Source organism: Salvelinus namaycush, chromosome 12 (assembly GCF_016432855.1).
Source record: "Salvelinus namaycush isolate Seneca chromosome 12, SaNama_1.0, whole genome shotgun sequence".
NCBI lineage: Eukaryota > Metazoa > Chordata > Actinopteri > Salmoniformes > Salmonidae > Salvelinus > Salvelinus namaycush.
In genome coordinates this window covers 27,698,662-27,726,295 of record NC_052318.1, presented here as the reverse complement: position 1 = coordinate 27,726,295, position 27,634 = coordinate 27,698,662, and the positions used below count along the sequence as shown (strand labels likewise).

Sequence of the window (27,634 nt, the reverse complement as noted above, 5' to 3'; positions counted from 1 at the left end):
AAGTTATCTTCCAAGGCTAAAATACTGTTCTCTTGTAATTGTCTTCTATCATCTCTCTCTTTAATGTTTCTATATTTCCTACTCCTCTGGGGTGTTGGATATCTTAGTAAAGTGACGGGTGTAACTGCAACAGTCCTTGACAGATGGTACTGAGGCAGGGAATGGGGACAGAATACATCATCTGAATTGCAGTCCGCACAACTCACGAGTGGCGCAGCTGTCTAAGGCACTGCATCTCAGTGCTAGAGGCGTCACTCCAGACCCTGGTTCAATTCCAGGCTGTATCACAACCGGCCGTGATTGGGAGACCCGTAGGACGGCACACAATTGGCCCAGCATCGTTATGGTCTGGCCGGGGTAGGCCGTCATTGTAAATAAGAATTTGTTCATAACTGACTTGCCTAGATAATAAAGGTTAAATGTTTTTATAAATGAATCTCCAGTCAGTCACCTTCAGCACAGCGGCACTTAAACACATATGTTATGATATAAATGCTTTATTTGTGCATTTAGAACAAAGTGTACTGAATGTCCTGGGCTTTTAAATTCGAGACATGGCAGACTCTGTCACAGAGTTCTACAGTAGCGTTAGGACTAAGTGTGTTACAACACTGCCTTGGTGCTGAGGGAGACTACTGCTTGACTTCCAAATGTGCCCCTTGTCCCTACTCTCTAGCTCCTAACCCCTACCCCCTATTAGAGAGCAAGATGGAGTTAATACCATATTGCTCATTGCCATCTGATCCTTTCAGAATTACATGAAGTAGGCCTATCTAGGGAAAAGCGACTAGGCTGGCCCACAGTGTGAGGCTGTAGAGTATTTGATCCCTTTCATGTCTTCATCAGGCAGTATAACACCTCTAATCATGTTGCTGTGTTTATCAGCCCATTAGCAGGGATCACATTGATCGAACTACAGGCTTCTCCCCTCCTCCCCAAACCTCTAGGGCCATCATGAATGGAGAACGCAATCAGGCACACACACACACATATGCTGCTGCATTCATTTCATCTGAGAACAAAGATAGGACATTGATTAGATTAAGAGGACTGTCATGCATTCTAATGAGTGACCTCTGAACTCCACACATCTACTTGCTCTACCTCTGTAGGTATTTTTCTGATACCACTGATGTCGTGTGTGTGTGTGTGTGTGTCATCCAGTATGAACATACTCCATTCAGTCCCTTGTTTATTTTCCTAAACAGCCTACAACTCCAGCTACCTCAGGAAGAACCAACAGTGAAAGTGATTTAGAGTGAGAGCGTAACAATATCACACTAAGACTAACTGTTGGCTATTCAAAGCAGCCCTGAGCTCAGCGCTTTAGGGTCAGGAGAGGTTTTACGTCTGGCTGCAACGGTGATGGAACGCCACAATACACTAAAGGAATTACAGAACTTAGCTTGATATCCAATCATCCTTTGTTTGTTAACACTCCCCTTAAATCACCTGCATTGACCATTAATCAGTATGTAACATCCTGCTGTGGGAAGAACAGCATGTTTCTTATTGTACCACTTTCAATCTATCATTTACAGAACAGTCACTGTTGTAAATCACTGCTGGTGGTGGCTCCCTACCGGAGGCACTGAGGAAGTCAGTGGAAAACCCTCCATAGTTTTTATTTTATTATTTTACTTTCACCTTTATTTAACCAGGTAGGCCAGTTGAGAACAAGTTCTCATTTACAACTGTGACCTGGCCAAGATAAAGCAAAGCAGTGCGACACAAACAACAACACAGAGTTACATATGGAATAAACAAGCGTACAGTCAATAACACAATAAGGAAAAAATGAAAGTCTATATACAGTGTGTGAGGAGGTAAGGCAATAAATAGGCCATAGTAGTGAAGTAATTACAATTTAGCAGATTAACACTGGAGTGATAGATGTGCAGATGATGATGATGTGCAAGTAGTGATACTGGTGTGCAAAAGAGCAGAAAAGTAAATAAAAACATTATGAGGATGAGGTAGGTAGATTGGGTGGGCTATTTACAGATGGACTATACAGCTGCTATGACAGCTGATGTTTAAAGTTAGTTTGGGAAATATACATCTCCAGCTTCAGAGATTTTTGCAATTCGTTCCAGTCACTGGCAGCAGAGAACTGGAAGGAAAGGCGGCCAAGGAGGTGTTGGCTTTGGGGATGACCAGTGAGATATACCTGCTGGAGCGCGTGCTACGGGTGGGTGTTGTTATCGTGACCAGTGAGCTGAGATAAGGTGGAGCTTTACCTAGCATAGACTTATAGATGACCTGGAGCCAGTGGGTCTGGCGACGAATATGTAGCGAGTGCCAGCCGACTAGAGCATACAGGTCACAGTGGTGGATGGTATATGGGGCTTTGGTGACAAAACGGATGGCACTGTGATAGACTGCATCCAGTTTGCTGAGTAGAGTATTGGAAGCTATTTTGTAAATGACATTGCCGAAGTCAAGGATCGGTAGGATAGTCAGTTTTACGAGGGTAAGTTTGGCGGCGTGAGTGAAGGAGGCGTTGTTGTGAAATAGAAAGCCGATTCTAGATTTGATTTTGGATTGGAGATGTTTGATATGAGTCTGGAAGGAGAGCTGTTCAGGAGTCTTATGGCTTGGGGGTAGAAGCTGTTAAGAAGCCTTTTGGACCTCGACTTGGCGCTCCGGTACCGCTTGCCGTGCGGTAGCAGAGATAAGTCCATGACTAGGGTGGCTGGAGTCTTTGACCACTCTCATGCATGCTTCAGTGCTCTGTTGGAGTAGACAGCAGATCTAATGTTTGAGAAAACAGTAAGTGCATTCTACCTTATTAATTACACAATGTGTTCACCGAGGCATCAGTAAGACCAGGATCTCATGGTCTTAGTTTGACTCTCATGTCTCTGACCATTAGAGAACTGAAGTAGGGTAACATGACTCTGACCATTAGAGAACTGAAGTAGGGTAACATGACTCTGACCATTAGAGAACTGAAGTAGGATAACATGACTCTGACCATTAGAGAACTGAAGTAGGGTAACATGACTCTGACCATTAGAGAACTGAAGTAGGGTAACATGACTCTGACCATTAGAGAACTGAAGTAGGGTAACATGACTCTGACCATTAGAGAACTGAAGTAGGGTAACATGACTCTGACCATTAGAGAACTGAAGTAGGGTAACATGACTCTGACCATTAGAGAACTGAAGTAGGGTAACATGACTCTGACCATTAGAGAACTGAAGTAGGGTAACATGACTCTGACCATTAGAGAACTGAAGTAGGGTAACATGACTCTGACCATTAGAGAACTGAAGTAGGGTAACATGACTCTGACCATTAGAGAACTGAAGTAGGGTAACATGACTCTGACCATTAGAGAACTGAAGTAGGGTAACATGACTCTGACCATTAGAGAACTGAAGTAGGGTAACATGACTCTGACCATTAGAGAACTGAAGTAGGGTAACATGACTCTGACCATTAGAGAACTGAAGTAGGGTAATATGACTCTGACCATTAGAGAACGGAAGTTCTTAAAACACTCAGACACAAGGTATTCACGCTGACTAACCCATTAGCACACATTAATATTCACATAGACGAACACGTGCAGAAACAGGTACACACAGATAGGAACACACACACGTCCGCGCAAAGAACATGAAAATGGGAACACAGAAACAGACAGACCAGCAAACCTATAAACGGAGAGCAGTGGAGACCGACAGTAAAGGCCAGTGTCAGTGGAGGCTGTAATTGATACCATTCCAGAATTCTTTGCCAGTCATTACCAGGAGCCCATCCTCCCCAATTAACGTGCCACCAACCTCCTGTGGTGTGTGTGTGTGTTGGAGAGCTGCAGGCAGTGTAGTGAGAGCAGAGTGAGAGCAGAGGCCCTCTTGCTGGCCTACATTCACCGTATTCCACGTATTAGACCGGAGGGCCTTCCCAGTCTGCACTGCCCTCATCCCCCCTCAAACCCCTCCCCAGTCTGCACTGCCCTCATCCCCTCTCAAACCCCTCCCCTGTCTGCACTGCCCTCATCCCCCCTCAAACCCCTCCCCAGTCTGCACTGCCCTCATCCCCTCTCAAACCCCTCCCCAGTCTGCACTGCCCTCATCCCCTCTCAAACCCCTCCCCAGTCTGCACTGCCCTCATCCCCTCTCAAACCCCTCCCCAGTCTGCACTGCCCTCATCCCCTCTCAAACCCCTCCCCAGTCTGCACTGCCCTCATCCCCTCTCAAACCCCTCACACTGGATAGTTGCACCATGAGGGGAGGTGGCATTTTCAGCTTAATCTGTGAATCTTCCCACTGGAATTTTGGGACAGTTACCAGAGTTTTTGCAACCCTGGGTTCACTATTATAATTTGACTATTTTACACGATTGTTTGGCTTTCTATTCGTCTTATAGGCCTAAATCCATTCTCCTTCAAGTAGATCTGTCTGATGATATGGGGATTTTCTCACTCAAGCATTCAGGGCTCTGTGCCTCTGCAGATAATATAAGGGAAGAGAACCTTTGGGATATGCAATAAAGAATTTAGACTGTAGCCACGCAGCATGACGATAGGATTATGCATCACATAATAAATAAATACTCTCATGAGATTGGATTGAATGGGTTCAAGTCTACATTTTGTATTTTAGTCGTCTAGCTCTAGCAGATGCTTTCATCCACAGTGACCTAAATCCATTCTTAAATCAGGCATTCTGATGAGGAGTCTGAAACGGGCACATAACAACATCGAGGTTAAAACCTAAAGAAAGGTGTTTAGTTTTTGTGTGACTGTCGTGTTTACACAAGTCAATCCCACCCCCCATCATATGTGATATTCCTTTTCCAATTTTATCTACCATACACCACAATGTCAATATTTAGATTTCCTGTACTGGTAATGACGACATAGGCTACTGGTCTCACGTTTTTATAAAAAATCAATGATGCTGAAACAAGATTTACACAATGGCATAAAAAGGGCCGCATGTGAATCTGAACGAACAGTCATCTAGAGAAGGTTTGTGGTTTGAATAAGCCATATGGTTGCTGTTAGAGTAGGTATATAGCCCTGTGCCCAGTCAGCTGGCTCTCAAGTCCCTGTCACCCAGCAAAACGGATGGCATGACGCGTTGCATGGCAACACAGGCAAGCCCCTGTGTGTATGTGGAAGTTGAGTGACAGGTGGGTGGTCTAGTGGCTGTGTGTTAGCATCTGTGTCAGTGATTGACAGATGGGTTGGTCCCCCCGCCACTCTGGGTCTGCGTCATATTAGGGCTCTATTGTCTATCTAGGCCTATATCCCACTGGGGATTTCAGATTCTGTGTGATACCCCTTTTATTTTTCAATTAGGAGTCATTTGTCAGTGGTATCACAGCTAGATGCGTTCAAAGCTGCTGCTCTGTGTGGTCTACGGAGACCGTCTTTCTGCTCACGAAATCCAGACAAAAAAAGACAGATTTTTGGAGATTTTCACATAGAGTAGTCCTTTGGAGAAAGGATTGTTGACATATTTGACATTTTGTATCTAAAAGCATAAAGAAAAAAATTAATCAAAAGCATATTTATTACATTTTGGCCTCACCTAGGGTTCTTTTAAGTTTCCTTTAATGTTTCATTTGTAGGTGCTACAAATCAAAGATTGGTATCATATGAAGCTTTACTGCTTGCTCTGTAATATGAGTAGTATTTGAATTAAACTTTTTTTTTGTAACATTAACTTTTTAATATTAAAAAAATATTTACATGAATATTGAAAATATCTATTTTTTGTTTAGGCCAATATTTCTGTATCTTGTTGAACATGATATACGCTACAGGCATATCAAAACATATTCCAGAGTGGCGTCACTGACAGTTTTAATATATTCAGCAATATTCAAACCTTGTCTCTGGACCACTCAGGAACATTCAACACCTCTTGGAAAGCCATTCTGGTGTGTCTTTAGAATTCAAATGTGTGTGATTGTTCTGCTAAAAAATACAACTCGATTCCAGGGTTAGGTTTTCAGAAGAGTGAGGTGGGTTTTCCTCAACTTTTTACCTGGTTGTTGTTCCTTTCATGTTTCAAGTTGTTATTGTCACATGCACTAATACAGTGAAATGTATTTCTTGCTTGCACTTTCCCAACAGTGCAGTAGTACTATTTAAAGTCCTTAGTGATTTGGAGACCGAAGAAGTCGAAGCTCTTAGGGCCATGCACACACCCCCGTGTGTACAAGGGGCCCCCGTGTTGAGGGTCAGCATGGCGGAGGAAATGTTGCCTACCCTCGCCACCTGGGGTCGGCCCATCAGGAAGTCCAGGATCCAGTTGCAGAGGGAGGTGTTTAGTCCCAGGGTCCTTAGATTAGTAATGAGCTGGAGGGGACTATGGTGTTGAACGCTGAGCTGTAGTCAATGAACAGCATTCTCACATGGGTATTCCTCTCATCTAGGTGGGTGAGGTCAGCGATAGAGATTGCATTGTCTATGGATCTGTTGGAGCGGTATGCAAATTGGAGTGGGTCTGGGATGATGGAGTTGATTTGTGCCATCAAAGCACTTCCTGATTACAGATATGAGAGCTACAGGGCTGTAGTCATTGTGGCAGGTAGCCTAAGAGTTCTTGGGAACAGATAGGATGGTGGCCAGCTTGAGACATGGGGATTACAGACTGGGACAAGGAGAGGTGAAAAATGACCGTGAATATGCCTGACAGATTTTGGCCTGCTTTAAAATCTTTACTCACGTCTGCCTCAGAGTCAGATCACCCAGTTCCCTGGGTCAGCGAAGGCCCTCGTGCACGGCTCTGTTTTTGTCGAAGCATGCATGAAATGCATTGAGTTTGTCTGGTAGAGAGGCATCGTTGGGAAGATCACGGCTGGGTCTTCCTTTGGACAGTAGCCCCTGCCACCTGCGTCGGAGCCTGTGTTATAGGATTCCACCTTGTTCTTATATTGTCCTTATGCTTGTTTGATGACTCTGTGGAGGTCGTAGAGGGACTTCTTGTTTGTGTCCTCAGCCGTAGCCGCGGGGTTGGCTGGGATAGCCCTTAGTGCGGTAGCCCAGTCCTTCAGTTTAGTGCCAACCTCAGTCTAAATACAGGGCTTTTGAAGCAACGAACCTTCACTGTGGGGACAAACTCGGCGATGCATTTCCTATTTCTTTTGATCTTGACAAACTCCCCAGTCCCTGCTGGTGACAAGCATACCCATAACATGATGCTGCCACCACAATACAAAATACAAATAACACTATTTGACATGTCAAATAAAACTATTTGACCAATCAGGACCTGAATATGACTGCGCATCAAATAATAATTTAACGCGTTCATACGTTTTTTTACGTAGTTATTATACGTTGATTACACTCTCTCGTATTTCATATGTCACAACGATTCATCGATACGTCTGCTATGATGCTGGCGAAGTTGTTTTGCGCACCTACAATGCTTGTCATAAAAAAAGCTAGCTAGCTCATGGGAGCAAACCATGTTCTTCCCCAAAAACATAGCAAAACGACACAATCTGTTTCAGTAGCTATTGTTAGCTAGCTAACTATGTAGCTAGGTGTCATCATCTAAAATAACCCTAATTTATAAGACAGTTCTTCTTAGATTAATGGTGGTCGGACCATCTATGTGACGCTAGCCACAATAGTGGACTTTGCGGTTAGCCTTCAAAATAAAAGTATGGCATAATTCTACTATTTGCATCACTGTCAATGACATACTGTTATTTTGAAGGTAAACCGCAAATTCCACTATTGTGCCAAATCCTTATTGTGGCTATTTTCACAACCTCACTAGCCAGATGAAGCTAGCTGGCTGCTTATAACATTAGCTTTGGGCAACAGGGTTAAGTAGCTGGCTTGCTATTTATTTTCATGAACTGAAGTGCAATTTCAATAGGCGAACAACAAGTGGCAACCTAGCTAATACTTAGTCACAAGGATTCCCAAATCATTGCTAAGAATAATGAAAATGACTGCAGTTTCTACTGGTCATTGTTTTCAGGCTGGTTGTATTGGTGCTAACTAGGTACCAAGCTAAAGCTAGCTACACCAGAAGTTGCTGGCGAACAAATTATGCTTTATTACCAACGCAGTATTGTAAACACATCGTTTGTGGCCAGTGTTTGCTTGTTTGCAGACTTTTTTGTACAGCTTTGACAGTGCTACTGTATTTTTTTTGACACGCAAAGACCCAAACAGCGTTCCATAGTATGTATGTATGTTGTGAAGCTAATAGCAGTGACGCTATTACTGTGCAACTCCGTTAGGGTAACATCTGGAAAATAGCGCACTTGGTAGTGTGTACCGGTGCTCGACCAGTCGGCGAAAGCCAACATCACCCACGACAGAGTACGGTTGATTGTCAAGGGCAATGAATTACATTATCTTGGCTTTAATGGATTTGGCCTTTGAGTTGTCTCGCAGACATTTTCTTACTATTTCAAATGACTGCTCGATCCACACAGCAGACATTGTTGGCTAGGTGTAGCGCAAAATTTTACGTAGCGTCATTATATCATGTACCAACGTTATATAGGTATGCACGGTAGCTTTGACATTGGTTTTTAACATCGGCATTAAACTAGACATCGGGCCGAACCAATGTTGGCATTTTTAGCTAATATCGGACGATTCCGATATTTCCACCGATATATCGTGCATCCCTAATACTAACCCCTGTCTCTATCTCTCCTCCAGACTTCAACTATAACACAGACGGGTATGACGGAGACACAGCAGAGGATCGTAAGAGTCAGGACGGTTCAGAGACCATGCCCTTCATAGATGAGTCCCCCACCATGTCCCCGAGCCTGTGTGCCCGTGGCCCCGATGGAGAGGCCATCTCCCCCGTCCCCCCAGAGGGCCTGCTGCCCGGGGTGAGTCACACACTGGAGGACAGGACCGTACTGTAGAGGTTTCCTCTTACTCCTCACAGATCCAGTGCTTTTGCTCTCAACACTTCCTATTCCTAACATTGTGACTACTTCCTGCAGGCGGATCTCTTCAGGCCTGTGTAATTAGCAGTAATTAACCACTAGAGTTCTATCTTCATGGTAACACTACAGGTGCTGCATTCATGCACAGCCTCCGTCTCTAACTGAGACATGTCAGAACTCAGCACAGACGCAAACCCGTATAATATGGTAGCTTTGCGATCAGTTTAGTATGTAACCTGTATGACAAAGGGACAAGAAATAGCTTAGCTTTAGCTTGCTAAATGGTAATGACTGTCTGAATGGTTATACACTAACCCAGCAGTATGGAATACCATAAACTCTCTCAATGAGTAGGGGCCAAGGGGTACCATACTAGTGCCAGTGGTGGTAGTAGTGACAGTAGCCCAGTGTGTGTGTGTGGGTACGTGCATTTATCATTATCCTCACACACTGACCCTCTCTGCAAGGACAGAGCTGACCCAGTCCTGACCCTTATCTTCCACACAGGCCACTGGCTGACTGAAAGGTCAAATGGATGCCAAAAGGTTATGGAAAATAGCTGATGCTTGGAGTGTGGTTTTTAGTGTTACTGCCCACTGTAGTGTGAACAAGGAGACTGCTTTTATTCAGACAACAGTGTCAGTTGTTCCAACAGAGTAGCCAGCAATCATCTCTCTCTCTCCTACATCATTGTTATGTGACCCTAGGGTTTCTTCTTTTACTATGGTACAGTCCACTGATACATCTCCATCTCCACCTGGTGTTGGGAGACAGACGGAGCACCAACAGACCTGCTGTAACTTCTGCAATGGGATTACACAGCACATAGACCTGCTGTAACTTCTGCAATGGGCTTACACAGCAAATAGACCTGCTGTAACTTCTGCAATGGTCTTACACAGCAAATAGACCTGCTGTAACTTCTGCAATGGGATTACACAGCAAATAGACCTGCTGTAACTTCAGCAATGGGCTTACACAGCAAATAGACCTGCTGTAACTTCTGCAATGGGCTTACACAGCAAATAGACCTGCAAAAGTAGAGGTCTTCTCTCTGACCCTACCCAAATAAATACATTTTTTAAATATGGACACCCGGTTCGAACGGACCCAAGGACAACCAAACCCGGCCCCGTATATACCCGGTCGGCTCCACATCCAGTCTGATCCGATCAGAGTGGGGGAAACAGCAGAAAAAAAATAACTAAATGCTTCGTTATTATCTGAAGCTGTAATGCACGCACCGAAGGAGAGCTGAACGGAGCTAGCAGCAGTCACACTGTGTGTGCGCCTGAGTATAGGCGAAGGGTGCAATTGTGGCCCACAATTCAGCACTTTCCTGCATGTGGACATTCTTGCATCTGCAGCAACTCCGCTTTATGTTTCTAATTTCTCAGCTAGGACTCAGTACGACTCAGTAGGACTCAGTACGACTCAGTAGGACTCGGTACACAGGCGGGAGGCACTCCAGAACAGTAGGTGGCGCTAATGCACGATAATGTTGGCTGCCTACTGTCAATAAACCCCACAGAAGAAGAAGACTTGGGCACTGCTTTGTTGCAGTTGTGTTAATGATGGCGTGGGCAGGTATTTGGCAGGCGTTAGCGAAGGATACTGGATGCTAGTTAGGACTCCAGGACACAGCAGGCGGGATAGGTAGCTAGCACACCGGTAGACCGTGTACTTTGCCCCAGCCTGTTGGGCACATTTTTCCTGCAGTTCTGTTAACGACGGCGAGGGCAGGTGTTCGGCAGGCGGAATGCCTGCTTCCGCAATTCGGGTTGTTCCTGCATCACACACTATTGGAGTGGCGCGAGGAGATACTGTTCACTTTATTTGTTGATTTCACTTTTGTTTACCTATTTCACTTGCTTTGGCAATGTAAACATATTTCCCATGCCAATACAGCCCTTTGAATTCAATTGGTAGAAAGAGACCGCAGCAACCAAGCCGACTCGCACTAGTTACTAACTTCTAGCTGCCAAAGATTTATCATCTGATCTGAATACATAGTACTTGTTTGACTGCGTTCTCCTTCCATCAACCACCATCACTATCTCCCATTGGTCAGATGATCTGCATGTTGACCACTGACTGGTTGGCTTGCAGAGCTCTGAGGAAAGGGGAAACACTCAAACCCACATCGAAACCTTTTTCCATGACTTGCAGGAAGCCATTTCCCTATTTTGAAGGGTGAGGAAGACTGGTTGCTGGTGTATTTGAGTTTCACATCCAGTTTCTTTATTCATGTAATATCCTCAATTCATTTGATATAGAATGTCATGTGGCTGTACACTTGAGGCGTGGTCAATAGAGGTGGAAACAAGCCATGTGCTTCCATTATTTGCATGTTACATATTTGCAGAACTTAAAAAGCTATAAATTCTTATCTCTTGTGAAATGCAGGTTGAAAGTTTGAGCTTCTGAAATTGTAAATACAACACCTAACAGAACCTGTAGAAGTGTGTGATTTGACTATAGTTGTATTTTGCTGTGGGTGTGTCAGGTCATCTATGTCTAACAGGGTAGTATAGTACTTTGACTAGATCTTCTCATGGACACTATTTGAGGCCCTCTCCATGGAGCCTTAAGGGAGGACTGTGTGTATTTGCTATTGGACAGAGGGAGGTCCTCTCCACAGGCCTGACGTGCTGGACCTCGCAGGGAGCATGGGTATTTTAGGGGAAAACGGTTGTTGTCCATGCATTTTCATTTGTCTTGTACTGTACGCTTTGTATGTGGTGTTTCTTTGGTCACAAAACCATTGTCAGTCTACTCTGTGGTTGTGCAGAAACATGTATCTATTCAGGAAACTACAGCTGGAAAGCACCTAGAACAGAATTCACTCATTTCAGAGAATAGGTACATTGAGATCCGGAGAGAGAGAGACGGGGGAGAGAGAGAGACGGGGGAGAGAGAGAGACGGGGGAGAGAGAGAGACGGGGGAGAGAGAGAGACGGGGGAGAGAGAGAGACGGGGAGAGAGAGAGACGGGGAGAGAGAGAGACGGGGGAGAGAGAGAGACGGGGGAGAGAGAGAGACGGGGGAGAGAGAGAGACGGGGGAGAGAGAGACGGGGGAGACGAGGGGGAGAGAGGGAGACGTGGGAGAGAGGGGGAGAGAGGGGGAGAGACGGGAGAGAGAGTGGGAGACGGGAGAGAGAGTGGGAGAGAGTGGGAGATGTGGGAGAGAGGGGGAGATGTGGGGGAGAGAGGGGGAGACGTGGGGGAGAGTGGGAGACGTGGGAGAGAGTGGGAGACGTGGGAGAGAGTGGGAGACGTGGGAGAGAGAGAGAGTGGGAGAGAGAGAGAGTGGGAGACGTGGGAGAGAGGGAGAGTGGGAGAGAGAGAGAGTGGGAGACGGGAGGGAGTGGGAGACGGGAGAGAGTGGGAGACGGGAGAGAGTGGGAGACGGGAGAGAGTGGGAGACGGGAGAGAGTGGGAGACGGGAGAGAGAGAGAGAGACGGGAGAGAGAGAGAGAGACGGGAGAGAGACGGGAGAGAGACGGGAGAGAGACGGGAGACGGGGGAGAGAGACGGGAGAGAGAGAGAGTGGGAGAGGGGGAGAGTGGGAGAGAGAGAGTGGGAGAGGGGGAGACGAGGGGGAGACGTGGAGAGAGAGGGGGAGACGTGGGAGAGAGGGGGAGACGTGGGAGAGAGGGGGAGGTGGGAGAGAGTGGAGAGAGAGGGAGACGTGGGAGAGAGGGGGAGAGAGGGGGAGAGAGTGGGAGACGGGAGAGAGAGTGGGAGACGTGGGAGAGAGTGGGAGATGTGGGAGAGAGAGGGGGAGACGTGGGAGACTTGGGAGAGAGAGAGTGGGAGACGTGGGAGAGAGTGGGAGACGTGGGAGAGAGTGGGAGACGTGGGAGAGAGTGGGAGACGTGGGAGAGAGTGGGAGACGTGGGAGGGGAGAGGGAGAGAGTGGAGACGTGGGAGAGAGAGAGAGGGGAGACGTGGGAGAGAGAGAGAGTGGGAGACGTGGGAGAGAGAGAGAGTGGGAGACGTGGGAGAGGGAGAGAGGGGGAGAGAGACGAGAAGAGAGAGTGGGAGAGAGAGAGTGGGAGAGGGGGAGACGAGGGGGAGACGTGGGAGAGAGGGGGAGACGTGGGAGAGAGGGGGAGACGTGGGAGAGAGTGGGGAGAGAGAGGGAGACGTGGGAGAGAGGGGGAGAGAGGGGGAGAGAGGGGGAGACGGGAGAGAGAGTGGGAGACGTGGGAGAGAGTGGGATGTGGGAGAGAGAGGGGGAGACGTGGGAGACTGGAGAGAGAGAGTGGGAGACGTGGGAGAGAGTGGGAGATGTGGGAGAGAGTGGGAGAGTGGAGAGAGTGGGAGAGGTGGAGAGAAGTGGGAGACGTGGGAGAGAGTGGGAGACGTGGGAGAGAGTGGGAGACGTGGGAGAGAGTGAGAGGAGAGTGGGAGACGGGGGAGAGAGAGAGAGTGGGAGACGTGGGAGAGAGAGAGAGTGGGAGACGTGGGAGAGGGAGAGAGTGGGAGACGTGGGAGAGGGAGAGAGTGGGAGACGGGAGGGAGTGGGAGACGGGAGGGAGTGGGAGACGGGAGGGAGGAGTGGAGACGGGAGAGAGTGGGAGACGGGAGAGAGGGGAGACGGAGAGAGTGGGAGTGGAGACGGGAGAGAGTGGGAGACGGGAGAGAGTGGAGGAGGAGACGGGGGAGAGTGGGAGACGGGAGAGAGTGGAGAGAAGAGAGACGAGAGAGACGAGAGAGACGAGAGAGAGAGAGAGAGGAGGAGAGAAGAGAGAGGAGAGAGAGAGGGAGAGGGGGAGGAGAGGGGGAGAGAAGGGGGAGAGGGAGAGAGACTGGGAGACGGGGGGGAGAGAGAGTGGGAGACGGGGGGGAGAGAGAGTGGGGACGGGGGGGGAGAGAGAGTGGGAGACTTGGGGGGGGAGAGAGAGTGGGAGACTTGGGGGGGGAGAGAGAGAGAGAGAGTGGGAGATTTGGGGGGGGAGAGAGAGAGAGAGAGTGGGAGACTTGGGGGGGGAGAGAGAGAGAGAGAGTGGGAGACGGGGGGGAGAGAGAGTGGGAGACGGGGGGGGAGAGAGAGTGGGAGACGGGGGGGGGGAGAGAGAGAGTGGAGACTTGGGGGGGGAGAGAGAGGTGGGAGACTTGGGGGGGGAGAGAGAGAGAGAGTGGGAGATTTGGGGGGGAGAGAGAGAGAGAGTGGGAGACTTGGGGGGGGAGAGAGAGAGAGAGAGTGGGAGACGGGGGGAGAGAGAGGGGGGAGACGGGGGGGAGAAGAGATGGGAGACGGGGGGGGAGAGAGAGAGAGAGGGAGACTTGGGGGGGAGAGAGAGAGGAGAGTGGGAGACTTGGGGGGGAGAGAGAGAAGAGAGAGTGGGAGACTTGGGGGGGGAGAGAGAGAGGAGGGGAGATTGGGGGGGGAGAGAGAGAGAGAGAGTGGGAGACTTGGGGGGGGAGAGAGAGAGAGAGACTTGGGGGGGGAGAGAGAGAGAGAGACTTGGGGGGGAGAGAGAGAGAGAGACTGGGAGGGGGGGAGAGAGAGAGAGAGACTGGGGGGGGAGAGAGAGAGAGAGAGGACTTGGGGGGGGAGAGAGAGAGAGAGACTTGGGGGGGGGAGAGAGAGAGAGAGACTTGGGGGGGAGAGAGAGAGAGAGACTTGGGGGGGGAGAGAGAGAGAGAGACTTGGGGGGGAGAGAGAGAGAGAGACTTGGGGGGGGAGAGAGAGAGAGAGACTTGGGGGGGGAGAGAGAGAGAGAGACTTGGGGGGGGAGAGAGAGAGAGAGACTTGGGGGGGGAGCGAGAGAGTGGGAGACTGGGGGGGGAGAGCGTGGGAGACGGGAGACTGGGGGGAGAGAGGTGGGAGAGAGAGGGGGACATGGGAGAGAGAGAGTGGGAGAGAGTGGGAGAGAGAGGGAGACGTGGGAGAGAGAGGGAGAGAGTGGGAGAGAGAGGGAGACGTGGGAGAGAGAGGGGGAGAGAGTGGGAGACGGGAGAGAGAGGGGGAGAGAGTGGGAGACGTGGGAGAGAGTGGGAGACGTGGGAGACGTGGGAGAGAGTGGGAGACGGGACAGAGTGGGAGACGGGACAGAGGGGAGAGAGAGTGGGAGACGGGAGAAGAGAGTGGGAGAGAGTGGGAGACGGGGAGAGAGAGCGTGGGAGACTGGGGGGGAAGGAGAGAGAGAGAGTGGGAGACTTGGGGGGGGGAGAGAGAGAGAGAGAGTGGAGACTTGGGGGGGAGAGAGAGAGAGAGAGTGGAGACTTGGGGGGGAGAGAGAGAGAGAGAGTGGGAGACTTGGGGGGGAGAGAGAGAGAGAGACTGGGGGGGGAGGGAGAGAGAGAGACTTGGGGGGAGGGAGAGAGAGAGACTTGGGGGAGGGAGAGAGAGAGAGAGACTTGGGGGGGAGGAGAGAGAGAGAGGACTTGGGGGGGGGGGAGAGAGAGAGAGAGACTTGGGGGGGAGAGAGAGAGAGAGACTTGGGGGGGGAGAGAGAGAGAGAGACTTGGGGGGGGAGAGAGAGAGAGAGACTGGGGGGGGAGAGAGAGAGAGAGACTTGGGGGGGAGAGAGAGAGAGAGATTGGGGGGGGAGCGAGAGAGTGGGAGATGGGGAGAGCGTGGGAGACGGGAGACTGGGGGGAGAGAGAGTGGGAGAGAGAGGGGGACATGGGAGAGAGAGAGTGGGAGAGAGTGGGAGAGAGAGGGAGACGTGGGAGAGAGAGGGGGAGAGAGTGGGAGAGAGAGGGAGACGTGGGAGAGAGAGGGGGAGAGAGTGGAGACGGGAGAGAGAGGGGGAGAGAGTGGGAGACGTGGGAGAGAGTGGGAGACGTGGGAGACGTGGGAGAGAGTGGGAGACGGGACAGAGTGGGAGATGTGGGGAGAGGAGAGAGAGTGGGAGACGGGAGAGAGAGTGGGAGAGAGTGGGAGACGTGGGAGAGAGAGTGGGAGACGTGGGAGACGTGGGAGAGAGAGGGGGGGAGAGTGGGAGACGTGGGAGAGAGAGGGAGAGAGAGGGAGAGAGAGTGGAGAGAGTGGGAGACGGGAGAGAGTGGGAGACGAGGGGGAGAGAGGGGGAGACGTGGGAGAGTGGGAGACGGGAGAGAGTGGGAGACGAGGGGGAGACGTGGGAGACGTGGGAGACGTGGGAGAGAGGGGGAGAGAGGGGGAGACGTGGGAGAGAGAGGGGAGAGAGTGGGAGACGTGGGAGAGAGAGTGGGAGACGTGGGAGAGAGAGTGGGAGAGGTGGGAGAGAGAGTGGGAGAGGTGGGAGAGAGGGGGAGAGAGGGGGAGATGTGGGAGAGAGGGGGAGATGTGGGAGAGAGGGGGAGACGTGGGAGACGTGGGAGAGAGTGGGAGACGTGGGAGACGTGGGACAGAGTGGGAGACGGGACAGAGTGGGAGATGTGGGAGACGGGAGAGAGAGTGGGAGACGGGGGAGAGAGTGGGAGAGAGTGGGAGACGTGGGAGAGAGAGTGGGAGACGTGGGAGACGTGGGAGAGAGAGGGGGGGAGAGTGGGAGACGTGGGAGAGAGAGGGAGAGAGAGTGGGAGAGAGTGGGAGACGGGAGAGAGTGGGAGACGTGGGAGACGGGAGAGAGTGGGAGACGAGGGGGAGAGAGGGGAGACGTGGGAGAGAGGGGGGACTGTGGGAGAGAGTGGGAGACGTGAGAGAGTGGAGAGAGTGGAGAGGAGGGAGAGAGAGTGGGAGACGTGGGAGAGAGAGTGGGAGACGTGGGAGAGAGAGTGGGAGACGTGGGGGAGAGTGTGGGAGAGAGAGTGGGAGACGTGGGAGACGTGGGAGAGAGTGGGAGACGTGGGAGACGTGGGAGAGAGAGAGAGAGAGAGTGGGGGAGAGAGAGAGAGAGAGTGGGAGAGAGAGACGGGAGAGAGACGGGAGGGAGACGGGAGAGAGACGGGAGAGAGACGGGAGAGAGACGGGAGAGAGACGGGAGAGAGACGGGAGAGAGACGAGAGAGAGAGAGAGAGAGACGAGAGAGAGAGAGAGAGAGAGAGAGTGGGAGACGGGGGAGAGAGAGAGAGTGGGAGACGGGGGAGAGAGAGAGAGTGGGAGACGGGGAGAGAGAGGAGTGGGAGACGGGGGAGAGAGAGAGAGTGGGAGACGGGGGAGAGAGAGAGAGTGGGAGAGGGGAGAGACGAGGGGAGAGGGGAGAGAAGAGAGTGGGAGACGGGGGGAGAGAGAGAGTGGGAGACGGGGGAGAGAGGAGAGTGGGAGACGGGGGAGAGAGAGAGGTGGGAGACGTGGAGAGAGAGAGAGTGGGAGACGTGGGAGAGAGAGAGAGTGGGAGACGTGGGAGAGAGAGAGAGTGGGAGACGTGGGAGAGAGAGAGAGTGGAGACGGAGGAGAGTGGGGAGACGGAGGGAGTGGGAGACGGGAGAGAGTGGAGACGGGAGAGAGTGGGAGACGGGAGGAGAGAGGGGAGACGGGAGAGAGTGGGAGACGGGAGAGAGAGAGAGAGACGGGAGAGAGAGAGACGGGAGGGAGACGGGAGGAGACGGGGGGAGACGGGAGGGAGACGGGAGAAAGACGGGAGAGAGAGGGAGAGAGACGGAGAGAGACGGAGAGAGACAGAGAGAGAGAGAGAGAGAGAGGGGGGAGAGAAGAGAGTGGGAGAGGGGGAGAGAGAGATAGACGGGGGAGAGAGAGAGAGAGATGGGAGACGGGGGAGAGAGAGAGAGTGGGAGACGGGGAGAGAGAGAGAGAGAGTGGAGACGGGGGAGAGAGAGAGGGGGGGAGACGGGGGAGGAGAGAGAGTGGGAGACGGGGGAGAGAGAGAGAGTGGGAGACGGGGGGAGAGAGAGAGAGTGGGAGACGGGGGAGAGAGAGAGAGTGGGAGACGGGGAGAGAGAGAGAGTGGGAGAGGGGGGAGAGAGAGAGAGTGGGAGACGGGGAGAGAGAGAGAGTGGGAGACGGGGGAGAGAGAGAGAGGGAGAGACGGGGGAGAGAGAGAGTGGGAGACTGGGGTGAAGAGAGAGAGTGGGAGACTGGGGGAGAGAGAGAGTGGGAGACTTGGGGGGAGAGCGAGAGAGTGGGAGACTTGGGGAGAGAGTGGGAGACTTGGGGAGAGAGTGGGAGACTTGGGGAGAGAGTGGGAGACTGGGGAGAGAGGGGAGACGGGGAGAGAGGGTGGGAGCGGGGGAGAGAGAGAGAGTGGGAGACGGGGGAGAGAGAGAGAGTGGGAGACGGGGGAGAGAGAGAGAGTGGGGAGACTTGGGGGGGAGAGAGAGTGGGAGACTTGGGGGGAGAGGAGAGAGTGGAGATTGGGGAGAGCGAGAGAGTGGGAGACTTGGGGAGAGAGCGAGAGAGTGGGAGACTTGGGGAGAGAGTGGGAGACTTGGGGGAGAGCGGAGAGAGTGGGAGACTGGGGGGAGAGCGTGGAGACGGGAGAGACAGGAGTGAGGAGTGGGAGACGTGGGAGAGAGGGGAGACGTGGGGAGAGAGAGTGGGAGCGTGGAGAGAGAGAGTGGGAGACGTGGGAGAGAGAGAGTGGGAGACGGGGAGAGAGGAGAGTGGGAGACGTGGAGAGAAGAGAGTGGGAGACGTGGGAGAGAGAGTAGTGGGAGAGAGAGAGTGGGACGTGGGAGGAGAGAGAGGGGGGAGAGAGTGGGAGAGAGAGGGAGACGTGGGAGAGAGAGGGGACAGTGGGGGAGAGAGCGAGAGAGTGGGAGACTTGGGGAGAGAGTGGGAGACTTGGGGGGAGAGCGAGAGAGTGGGAGACTGGGGGGAGAGCGTGGGAGACGGGAGAGACAGGAGTGAGAGAGAGTGGGAGACGTGGGAGAGAGTGGGAGACGTGGGAGGGAGAGAGTGGGAGACGTGGGAGAGAGAGAGTGGGAGACGTGGGAGAGAGAGAGTGGGAGACGTGGGAGAGAGAGAGTGGGAGACGTGGGAGAGAGAGAGTGGGAGACGTGGGAGAGGGGGACGTGGGAGAGAGAGGGGGAGAGAGTGGGAGAGAGAGGGAGACGTGGGAGAGAGAGGGGGACGTGGGAGAGAGAGGGGGAGAGAGTGGGAGACGGAGAGAGAGGGGGAGAGAGTGGGAGAGTGGGAGAGAGTGGGAGAGAGTGGGAGACGTGGGAGACGTGGAGGACGGGACAGAGTGGGAGATGTGGGAGACGGGAGAGAGAGTGGGAGACGGGAGAGAGAGTGGGAGAGAGTGGGAGACGTGGGAGAGAGAGTGGGAGACGTGGGAGACGTGGGAGAGAGAGTGGGGGAGAGTGGGAGACGTGGGAGAGAGAGTGGGGGAGAGTGGGAGACGAGGGAGAGAGAGTGGGAGACGGGAGAGAGTGGGAGACGGGAGAGAGTGGGAGACGAGGGGGAGAGAGGGGGAGACGTGGGAGAGAGTGGGAGAGAGTGGGAGAGAGTGGGAGACGTGGGAGAGAGTGGGAGAGAGGGGAGGAGTGGGAGACGTGGGAGAGATGAGGGGGAGAGAGTGGAGACGTGGGAGAGAGAGTGGGAGAGGTGGGGAGAGAGAGTGGGAGAGGTGGAGAGAGAGTGGGAGAGGTGGGAGAGATGTGGGAGAGAGGGGGAGATGTGGGAGAGAGGGGGAGACGTGGGAGAGAGTGGGAGACGTGGGACAGAGTGGGAGACGGGACAGAGTGGGAGATGTGGGAGACGGGAGAGAGAGTGGGAGACGGGAGAGAGAGTGGGAGACGGGAGAGAGAGTGGGAGAGAGTGGGAGACGTGGGAGAGAGAGAGAGGGGAGACGTGGGAGACGTGGGAGAGAGAGGGGGGGGAGAGTGGGAAGACTGGGAGAGAGAGGGAGAGAGAGTGGGAGACGGGAGAGAGTGGGAGACGTGGGAGACGGGAGAGAGTGGGAGACGAGGGGGAGAGAGGGGGAGACGTGAGAGAGTGGGAGAGAGTGGGAGAGTGGGAGACGTGGGAGAGAGAGAGTGGGAGACGCGGGAGAGAGAGTGGGAGACATGGGGGAGAGTGTGGGAGAGAGAGTGGGAGACGTGGGAGAGAGAGTGGGAGACGGGGAGAGAGTGGGAGACGTGGGAGACGTGGGAGAGAGAGAGTGGGAGACGTGGGAGAGAGAGAGAGAGAGAGTGGGGGAGAGAGAGAGAGAGAGTGGGAGACGTGGGAGAGGGAGAGTGGGAGACGTGAGAGAGAGGTGGAGACGGGAGAGACGGGAGAGAGAGAGGAGGGGGAGAGAGAGAGAGGAGGGGGAGAGAGTGTGGGAGACGGGAGAGAGAGTGTGGGAGACGGGAGAGAGAGTGTGGGAGACGGGAGAGAGAGTGTGGGAGACGGGGGAGAGAGAGTGGGAGACGGGAGAGAGGGAGTGGGAGACGGGAGAGGGGGAGACGGGGGAGGGGGAGAGAGAGAGAGAGAGGGAGAGAGAGAGTGGGAGACGGGAGAGAGGGAGTGGAAGACGGGAGAGAGGGAGGGGGAGAGAGAGTGGGAGACGAGGGGGAGAGAGAGGGAGACGAGGGGGAGACGTGGGGGAGAGAGTGGGAGACGTGGGGGAGAGAGGGGGAGAGAGTGGGAGACGTGGGAGGAGAGAGGGGAGAGAGTGGGAGAGAGAGGGGAGAGAGGGAGACGTGGGAGAGAGAGGGGGAGAGAGGGAGACGTGGGAGAGAGACTGGGAGAGAGGGAGACGTGGGAGAGTGGGAGACGAGGGGGAGAGAGTGGGAGAGAGTGGGAGACGAGAGAGAGTGGGAGACGTGGGAGAGAGAGGGAGACGTGGGAGAGAGAGGGAGAGAGAGGGGGAGAGAGTGGGAGACGGGACAGAGTGGGAGACGTGGGAGAGAGTGGGAGACGGGACAGAGTGGGAGACGTGGGAGACGGGAGAGAGAGTGGGAGAGGGAGACGTGGGAGAGAGAGTGGGAGACGTGGGAGAGAGAGTGGGAGACGTGGGAGAGAGAGTGGGAGACGTGGGAGAGAGAGTGGGAGACGTGGGAGAGAGAGTGGGAGACGTGGGAGAGAGAGGGAGACGTGGGAGAGAGAGGGAGACGTGGGAGAGAGAGGGAGAGAGAGGGGGAGAGAGTGGGAGACGGGACAGAGTGGGAGACGTGGGAGAGAGTGGGAGAGTGGGAGAGGAGAGAGAGAGTGGAGAGAGGAGAGAGAGTGGGAGAGGAGAGAGTGGGAGAGGAGAGAGAGTGGGAGACGTGGGAGACGTGGGAGAGAGAGTGGGAGACGTGGGAGAGAGAGTGGGAGACGTGGGAGAGAGAGTGGGAGACGTGGGAGAGAGAGTGGGAGACGTGGGAGACGAGAGAGGGGGAGAGAGTGGGAGACGTGGGAGAGAGAGTGGGAGACGTGGGAGACGAGAGAGGGGGAGACGTGGGAGAGAGAGGGAGACGTGGGAGAGAGAGGGAGACGTGGGAGAGAGAGTGGGAGACGGGACAGAGTGGGAGACGTGGGAGACGGGACAGAGTGGGAGACGTGGGAGACGGGAGAGAGAGTGGGAGACGGGAGAGAGAGTGGGAGAGGGAGACGTGGGAGAGAGAGTGGGAGACGTGGGAGAGAGAGTGGGAGACGTGGGAGACGTGGGAGAGAGAGGTGGGAGAGTCGTGGAGAGAGGGGAGACGTGGGAGAGGAGTGGGAGACGTGGGAGAGAGAGTGGGAGACGTGGGAGACGAGAGAGGGGGAGAGAGGGGGAGACGTGGGAGAGAGTGGGAGAGAGTGGGAGACGTGGGAGAGAGTGGGAGACGTTGGAGACGGGAGAGAGTGGGAGACGTGGGAGAGAGAGGGGGAGAGAGTGGGAGACGTGGGAGACTTGGGAGAGAGAGAGTGGGAGAGAGTGGGAGATGTGGGAGAGAGAGTGGGAGAGAGAGAGAGAGAGTGGGAGACGTGGGAGAGAGTAGGAGACGTGGGGGAGAGTAGGAGACGTGGGAGAGAGTAGGAGACGTGGGAGAGAGAGAGAGAGTGGGAGACGGGGGAGAGAGAGAGAGTGGGAGACGGGGGAGAGTGGGAGACTGGAGGGAGTGGGAGACGGGAGGGAGACGGGAGAGAGAGGGAGACGGGAGAGAGAGAGAGACGGGAGAGAGAGAGAGACGGGAGAGAGAGAGAGAGACGGGAGAGAGAGAGAGAGAGCGGGAGAGGAGAGAGAGACGGAGAGAGAGAGAGAGACGGAGAGAGAGAGGACGGGAGGAGACGGGAGAGAGAGAGGAGACGGGAGAGAGAGAGAGACGGCGGGAGAGAGAGAGAGGACGGGAGAGAGAGAGGGAGGACGGGAGAGAGAGAGAGACGGGAGAGAGAGAGAGAGACGGGAGAGAGAGAGAGAGACGGGAGAGAGAGAGAGAGAGAGGGGAGAGAGAGAGAGAGGACGGAGAGAGAGGAGAGAGAGAGGGAGAGAGAGAGAGACGGGAGAGAGACGGGAGAGAGACGGGAGGGAGACGGGAGGGAGACGGGAGGGAGACGGGAGGGAGAGAGTGGGAGACGGGAGACGGGAGAGAGAGAGTGGGAGACGGGAGAGAGAGAGTGGGAGACGGGAGAGGGGAGAAAGGAGACGGGAGAGGAGAGAGAGTGGGAGACGGGAGAGAGAGAGTGGGAGACGGGAGAGAGAGAGTGGGAGACGGGAGAGAGAGTGGGAGACGGGGGAGAGAGAGTGGAGCGGGGAGAGAGACGGGGAGCGGGGAGAGAGAGTGGGAGACGGGGGAGAGAGGGGAGAGAGGAGAGAGGGGGAGACGGGGGGAGAGAGTGGGAGACGGGGAAGGAGAGAGTGGGAGACGGGGGAGAGAGTGGGAGACGGGGGAGAGGTGGGAGACTGGGGGAGAGAGAGAGTGAGAGAGTGGGAGACTGGGGGGAGAGAGAGTGGGAGACGGGAGAGAGTGGGAGACGGGAGAGAGACGGGAGAGAGAGAGAGACGGGAGAGAGAGAGAGACGGGAGAGAGAGAGAGAGAGGAGAGAGGAGAGAGTGGGAGACGTGGGAGAGAGAGAGAGTGGAGAGGAGTGGGGAGAGGGGGGAGAGAGAGAGTGGGAGACGGGAGAGAGAGAAGAGAGGGGAGACGGGGGAGGGAGAGAGAGAGTGGAGGACGGGGGGGGAGAGAGAGAGTGAGACGGGGGGGAGAGAGAGAGTGGGAGACGGGGGAGAGAGAGAGAGTGGGAGACGGGGGGGGGGAGAGAGAGAGAGAGAGAGAAGTGGGAGACGGGGGGGGAGAGAGAGAGTGGGAGACGGGGGGGGAGAGAGAGAGTGGAGACGTCGGAGACGGGGGAGAGAGAGAGAGTGGGAGACGTGGGAGACGTGGGAGAGAGAGGAGGATGTGGAGACGTGGGAGGACGTGGGAGAGAGAGAGAGAGTGGGAGAGTGGAGGGAGAGAGAGCGGGAGACGTGGGAGAGAGGAGAGAGAGAGAGAGAGCGGGGAGGGCCAGAGAGAGAGCGGGAGACGTGGGAGAGGGAGAGAGAGAGCGGGAGACGTGGGAGAGAGAGAGAGAGCGGGAGACGTGGGAGAGAGAAGAGAGAGCGGGAGAGGAGGGGGAGAGAGAGAGAGAGCGGGAGACGGGGGGGGAGAGAGAGAGAGGGGAGACGGGGGGAGAGAGAGAGCGGGAGACGGGGGGGAAGAGAGGCGGGAGACGGGGGAGAGAGAGAGCGGGGACGGGGAGAGGAGAGAGCGGGAGATGGGGAGAGAGAGAGCGGGAGACGAGGGAGAGAGAGAGAGGGAGACGGGGGAGAGAGCGGGAGAAGGGGGAGAGAGAGAGCGGGAGACGCGGGGAGAGAGATGAGGGATGAGACGGGGGGGAGAGAGAGAGATGAGCGGGAGACGGGGGAGAGAGATAGAGTCGCGGGGAGACGGGGGAGAGAGAGAGAGAGTGGGAGACGGGGGAGAGAGAGAGAGAGTGGGAGACGGGGGAGAGAGAGAGAGAGTGGGAGACGGGGGAGAGAGAGAGAGAGTGGGAGACGGGGGAGAGAGAGAGAGAGTGGGAGACGGGGGAGAGAGAGAGAGAGTGGGAGACGGGGGAGAGAGAGAGAGTGGGAGACGGGGGAGAGAGAGAGAGTGGGAGAGATAGAGAGCGGGAGACGGGGGAGAGAGAGAGAGAGTGGGAGACGGGGGAGAGAGAGAGAGAGTGGGAGACGGGGGAGAGAGAGAGAGAGTGGGAGACGGGGGAGAGAGAGAGAGAGTGGGAGAGGGGGGAGAGAGAGAGAGAGTGGGAGACGGGGGAGAGAGAGAGAGTGGGAGACGGGGGAGAGAGAGAGAGTGGGAGAGAGAGAGAGTGGGAGACTGGGGGGAGAGAGAGAGAGTGGGAGACTGGGGGGAGAGAGAGAGAGTGGGAGAGAGAGAGAGAGAGAGAGAGTGGGAGAGAGAGCAGGAGACGTGGGAGAGAGAAAGAGAGCGGGAGGCGAGAGAGAGAGCGGGAGGCGAGAGAGAGAGCGGGAGGCGAGAGAGAGAGCGGGAGGCGAGAGAGAGAGCGGGAGGCGAGAGAGAGAGCGGGAGGCGAGAGAGAGAGCGGGAGGCGTGGGAGAGAGCGGGAGACGTGGGAGAGAGCGGGAGACGTGGGAGAGAGCGGGAGACGTGGGAGAGAGAGAGAGAGCGGGAGACGGGGGAGAGAGAGAGAGAGCGGGAGACGGGGGAGAGAGAGAGAGCGGGAGACGGGGGAGAGAGAGAGAGCGGGAGGCGAGAGAGAGAGAGCGGGAGACGTGGGAGAGAGAGAGAGCGGGAGACGTGGGAGAGAGAGAGAGAGCGGGAGACGTGGGGGAGAGAGCGGGAGACGTGGGAGAGAGAGAGAGAGCGGGAGACGGGGGAGAGAGAGAGAGAGCGGGAGACGGGGGAGAGAGAGAGAGCGGGAGACGGGGGAGAGAGAGAGAGCGGGAGGCGAGAGAGAGAGAGAGCGGGAGACGGGAGAGAGAGAGAGCGGGAGACGTGGGAGAGAGAGAGAGAGCGGGAGACGTGGGAGAGAGAGAGCGGGAGACGTGGGAGAGAGAGAGAGCGGGAGACGTGGGAGAGAGAGAGAGAGAGAGAGCGGGAGACGTGGGAGAGAGAGCGGGAGCCGTGGGAGAGAGAGAGAGAGCGGGAGACGGGGGGGAGAGAGAGAGAGCGGGAGACGGGGGGGAGAGAGAGAGAGAGCGGGAGACGTGGGAGAGGGAGAGAGAGAGCGGGAGACGTGGGAGAGGGAGAGAGAGAGCGGGAGACGTGGGAGAGAGAGAGAGAGCGGGAGACGAGGGAGAGAGAGAGACGGAGACGAGAGAGAGAGAGAGAGCGGGAGACGAGAGAGAGAGAGAGAGAGCGGGAGACGAGAGAGAGAGAGAGAGAGAGCGGGAGACGAGAGAGAGAGAGAGAGAGCGGGAGACGAGAGAGAGAGAGCGGGAGACGAGAGAGAGAGAGCGGGAGACGAGAGAGAGAGAGAGAGAGAGCGGGAGACGAGAGAGAGAGAGAGAGAGAGCGGGAGACGAGAGAGAGAGAGAGAGAGCGGGAGACGAGGGAGGGAGCGGGAGACGAGGGAGGGAGCGGGAGACGAGGGAGGGAGCGGGAGACGAGGGAGGGAGCGGGAGACGAGGGAGGGAGCGGGTGACGGGGGAGAGGGAGGGAGACGAGGGAGGGAGCGGGTGACGGGGGAGAGGGAGGGAGCGGGTGACGGGGGAGAGGGAGAGAGCGGGTGACGGGGGAGAGGGAGAGAGCGGGTGACGGGGGAGAGGGAGAGAGCGGGTGACGGGGGAGAGGGAGAGAGCGGGTGACGGGGGAGAGGGAGAGAGCGGGTGACGGGAGAGAGCGGGTGACGGGGGAGAGGGAGATAGCGGGAGAGAGAGAGCGGGAGAGACGGGAGAGCGAGGGACGGGGGAGAGTGTGAGAGAGAGAGACGGAGAGCCACAAATCTGTGAAGAGAGAGAGAGCGGGGCCTTCCATGCCATCAAAAGGAACATAAAATTCGACATATCAATTAGGATCTGGCTAAAAAATACTTGAATCAGTTATAGAACCCATTGGCCTTTATGGTTGTGAGGTCTGGGGTCCGCTCACCAACTAAGTAATTCACAAAATGGGACACAAACCAAATTGAGACTGCATACAGAATTCTGCAGAAATATCCTCCGTTTACAATGTAAAACACCAAGTATCAAATCACATTTTATTGGTCACATACACATGGTTAGCAGATGTTAATTTGAGTGTACCGAAATGCTTGTGCATGCAGAGCAGAATTAGGCCGATACCCACTAATTATCAAAATCCAGAAAAGAGCCTTTCAATTCTACAACCACCTAAAAGGAAGCGATTCGCAAACCTTCAATTATAAAGCCATCACCTTCAGAGAGATGAACTGGAGAAGAGTCCCCTAAGCAAGCTGGTCCTGGGGCTCTGTTCACAAACACACCCCACAGAGCCCCAGGACAGCAACACAATTAGACCCAACTAAATCATGAGAAAACAAAAAGATAGTTACTTGACACATTGGAAAGATTGAACAAAAATAACAGAGCAAACTAGAATGCTATTTGGCCCTAAACAGAGAGTACTCAGTGGCAGAATACCTGATCACTGTGACTGACCCAAACATAAGGAAAGCTTTGACTATGTACAGACTCAGTGAGCAACGCCTTGCTATTGAGAAAGGCCACCGTAGGCAGACCTGGCTCTCAAGAGAGAACTTTTTTTATTTTATTTTATTGTTTATTTCACTTTAGTTTATTATCTACTTCACCTGCTTTGGCAATGTTAACATATGTTTCCCATGCCAATAAAACCCTTGAATTGAATTGAGAGGGAGAGAGACCTGTTGCCACAATATTATGATTTTTTTAAATTTAATTTTTATTTAGCCATTTAACTAGGCAAGTCAGTTAAGAACAAATTCTTATTTACAATGACGGCCTACCCCGGCCAAACCTGGACGACGCTAGGCCAATTGTGAGTCCCGTAGGGCGGCGCACAATCACAGCCGGTTGTGTTTACTGTGTATGTTTTATTGTTTCTTTCACTTTTGTTTACCTATTTCACCTGCTTTGGCAATGTAAACATATATTCCCCATGCCAATACAGCCCCTTAAATGAAATTGAAATTGAATTGAGTGGCAGAGGCAGAGAGAGAGGAGTGTTCACCCTGTGAGGAAGTAGAGGCGGAACAGTGACACACCACAAAGACTGAGAGGGAGGGGTGCAGGTAGGCGGGGCTATCGCCCTGCTCATGTCTGTATGTGTTTCGAGGTGTGTGTGTGTGTGTGTGTGTGTGTGCTGCACACAACACCAGGAACAGCTGAATGAGGTGGAGCTCCGGCTAAAGACTCTCTGGCTCTCAACAGAAAGATAAGAAACAAGAAGAAAATAAAAAGTCAGAGGGAAAAGAGAGACAGAACAGCAGAACGTTGAGTGTTTCAAGCAGGGCTGAGGAGGGTTGTGGGCCCAGAAGGAAGGAAGGACAAGACTGGCTTGCTGCAGTAGAGGAAGGCTTGCGGTGCCTGGGCAGGCCCAGGGACGCCTGAAGAAGGAAGGGAGAGAACAAAAGAGTGAGAGAGGGATTAGGCCCTGTGAGGAGGACCATGGAGGAGGAGGTGTTGTGTTACTTGGACAAAGTGCTGGAAGATGAGGATGTGTTTGAGTGTGGAGACATGGACCTGGAGAGTCCACTAACACCAGAATGCATGCTGATGACTCCTGTCCACAGGCAGTTCACGGTGAGTCTCAGGTTGCATCCACAATGGCATCCTATCCCCTATATAGTGTACTACTTTAGACCACATAGGGTTTTGGCTGAATCTACTATTGCAGATTTGTCCTCAGCCTACCACTGCCCCTCTACAGGAAGGGAAACAGGATTTGACAGGGGGAAGAAACTGCCAGCGCACCACTGCTTACTCACTCATAGACAGGCTTGGTCTGTACTGTG

General features: G+C 54.1%; 1 protein-coding gene across 1 annotated transcript in view; it reads left to right on the top strand.

Moving 5' to 3' along the window:
- The window catches only part of LOC120057059 (active breakpoint cluster region-related protein-like), a 244,721-nt gene that overhangs the window by 82,277 nt on the left and 134,810 nt on the right, over window positions 1-27,634 (top strand). Inside the window, exon 2 of the mRNA XM_039005441.1 lies at window positions 8,657-8,835. Coding sequence (XP_038861369.1) covers window positions 8,657-8,835 — 179 coding nt within the window. The remainder of the gene's footprint in view (window positions 1-8,656; window positions 8,836-27,634) is intronic.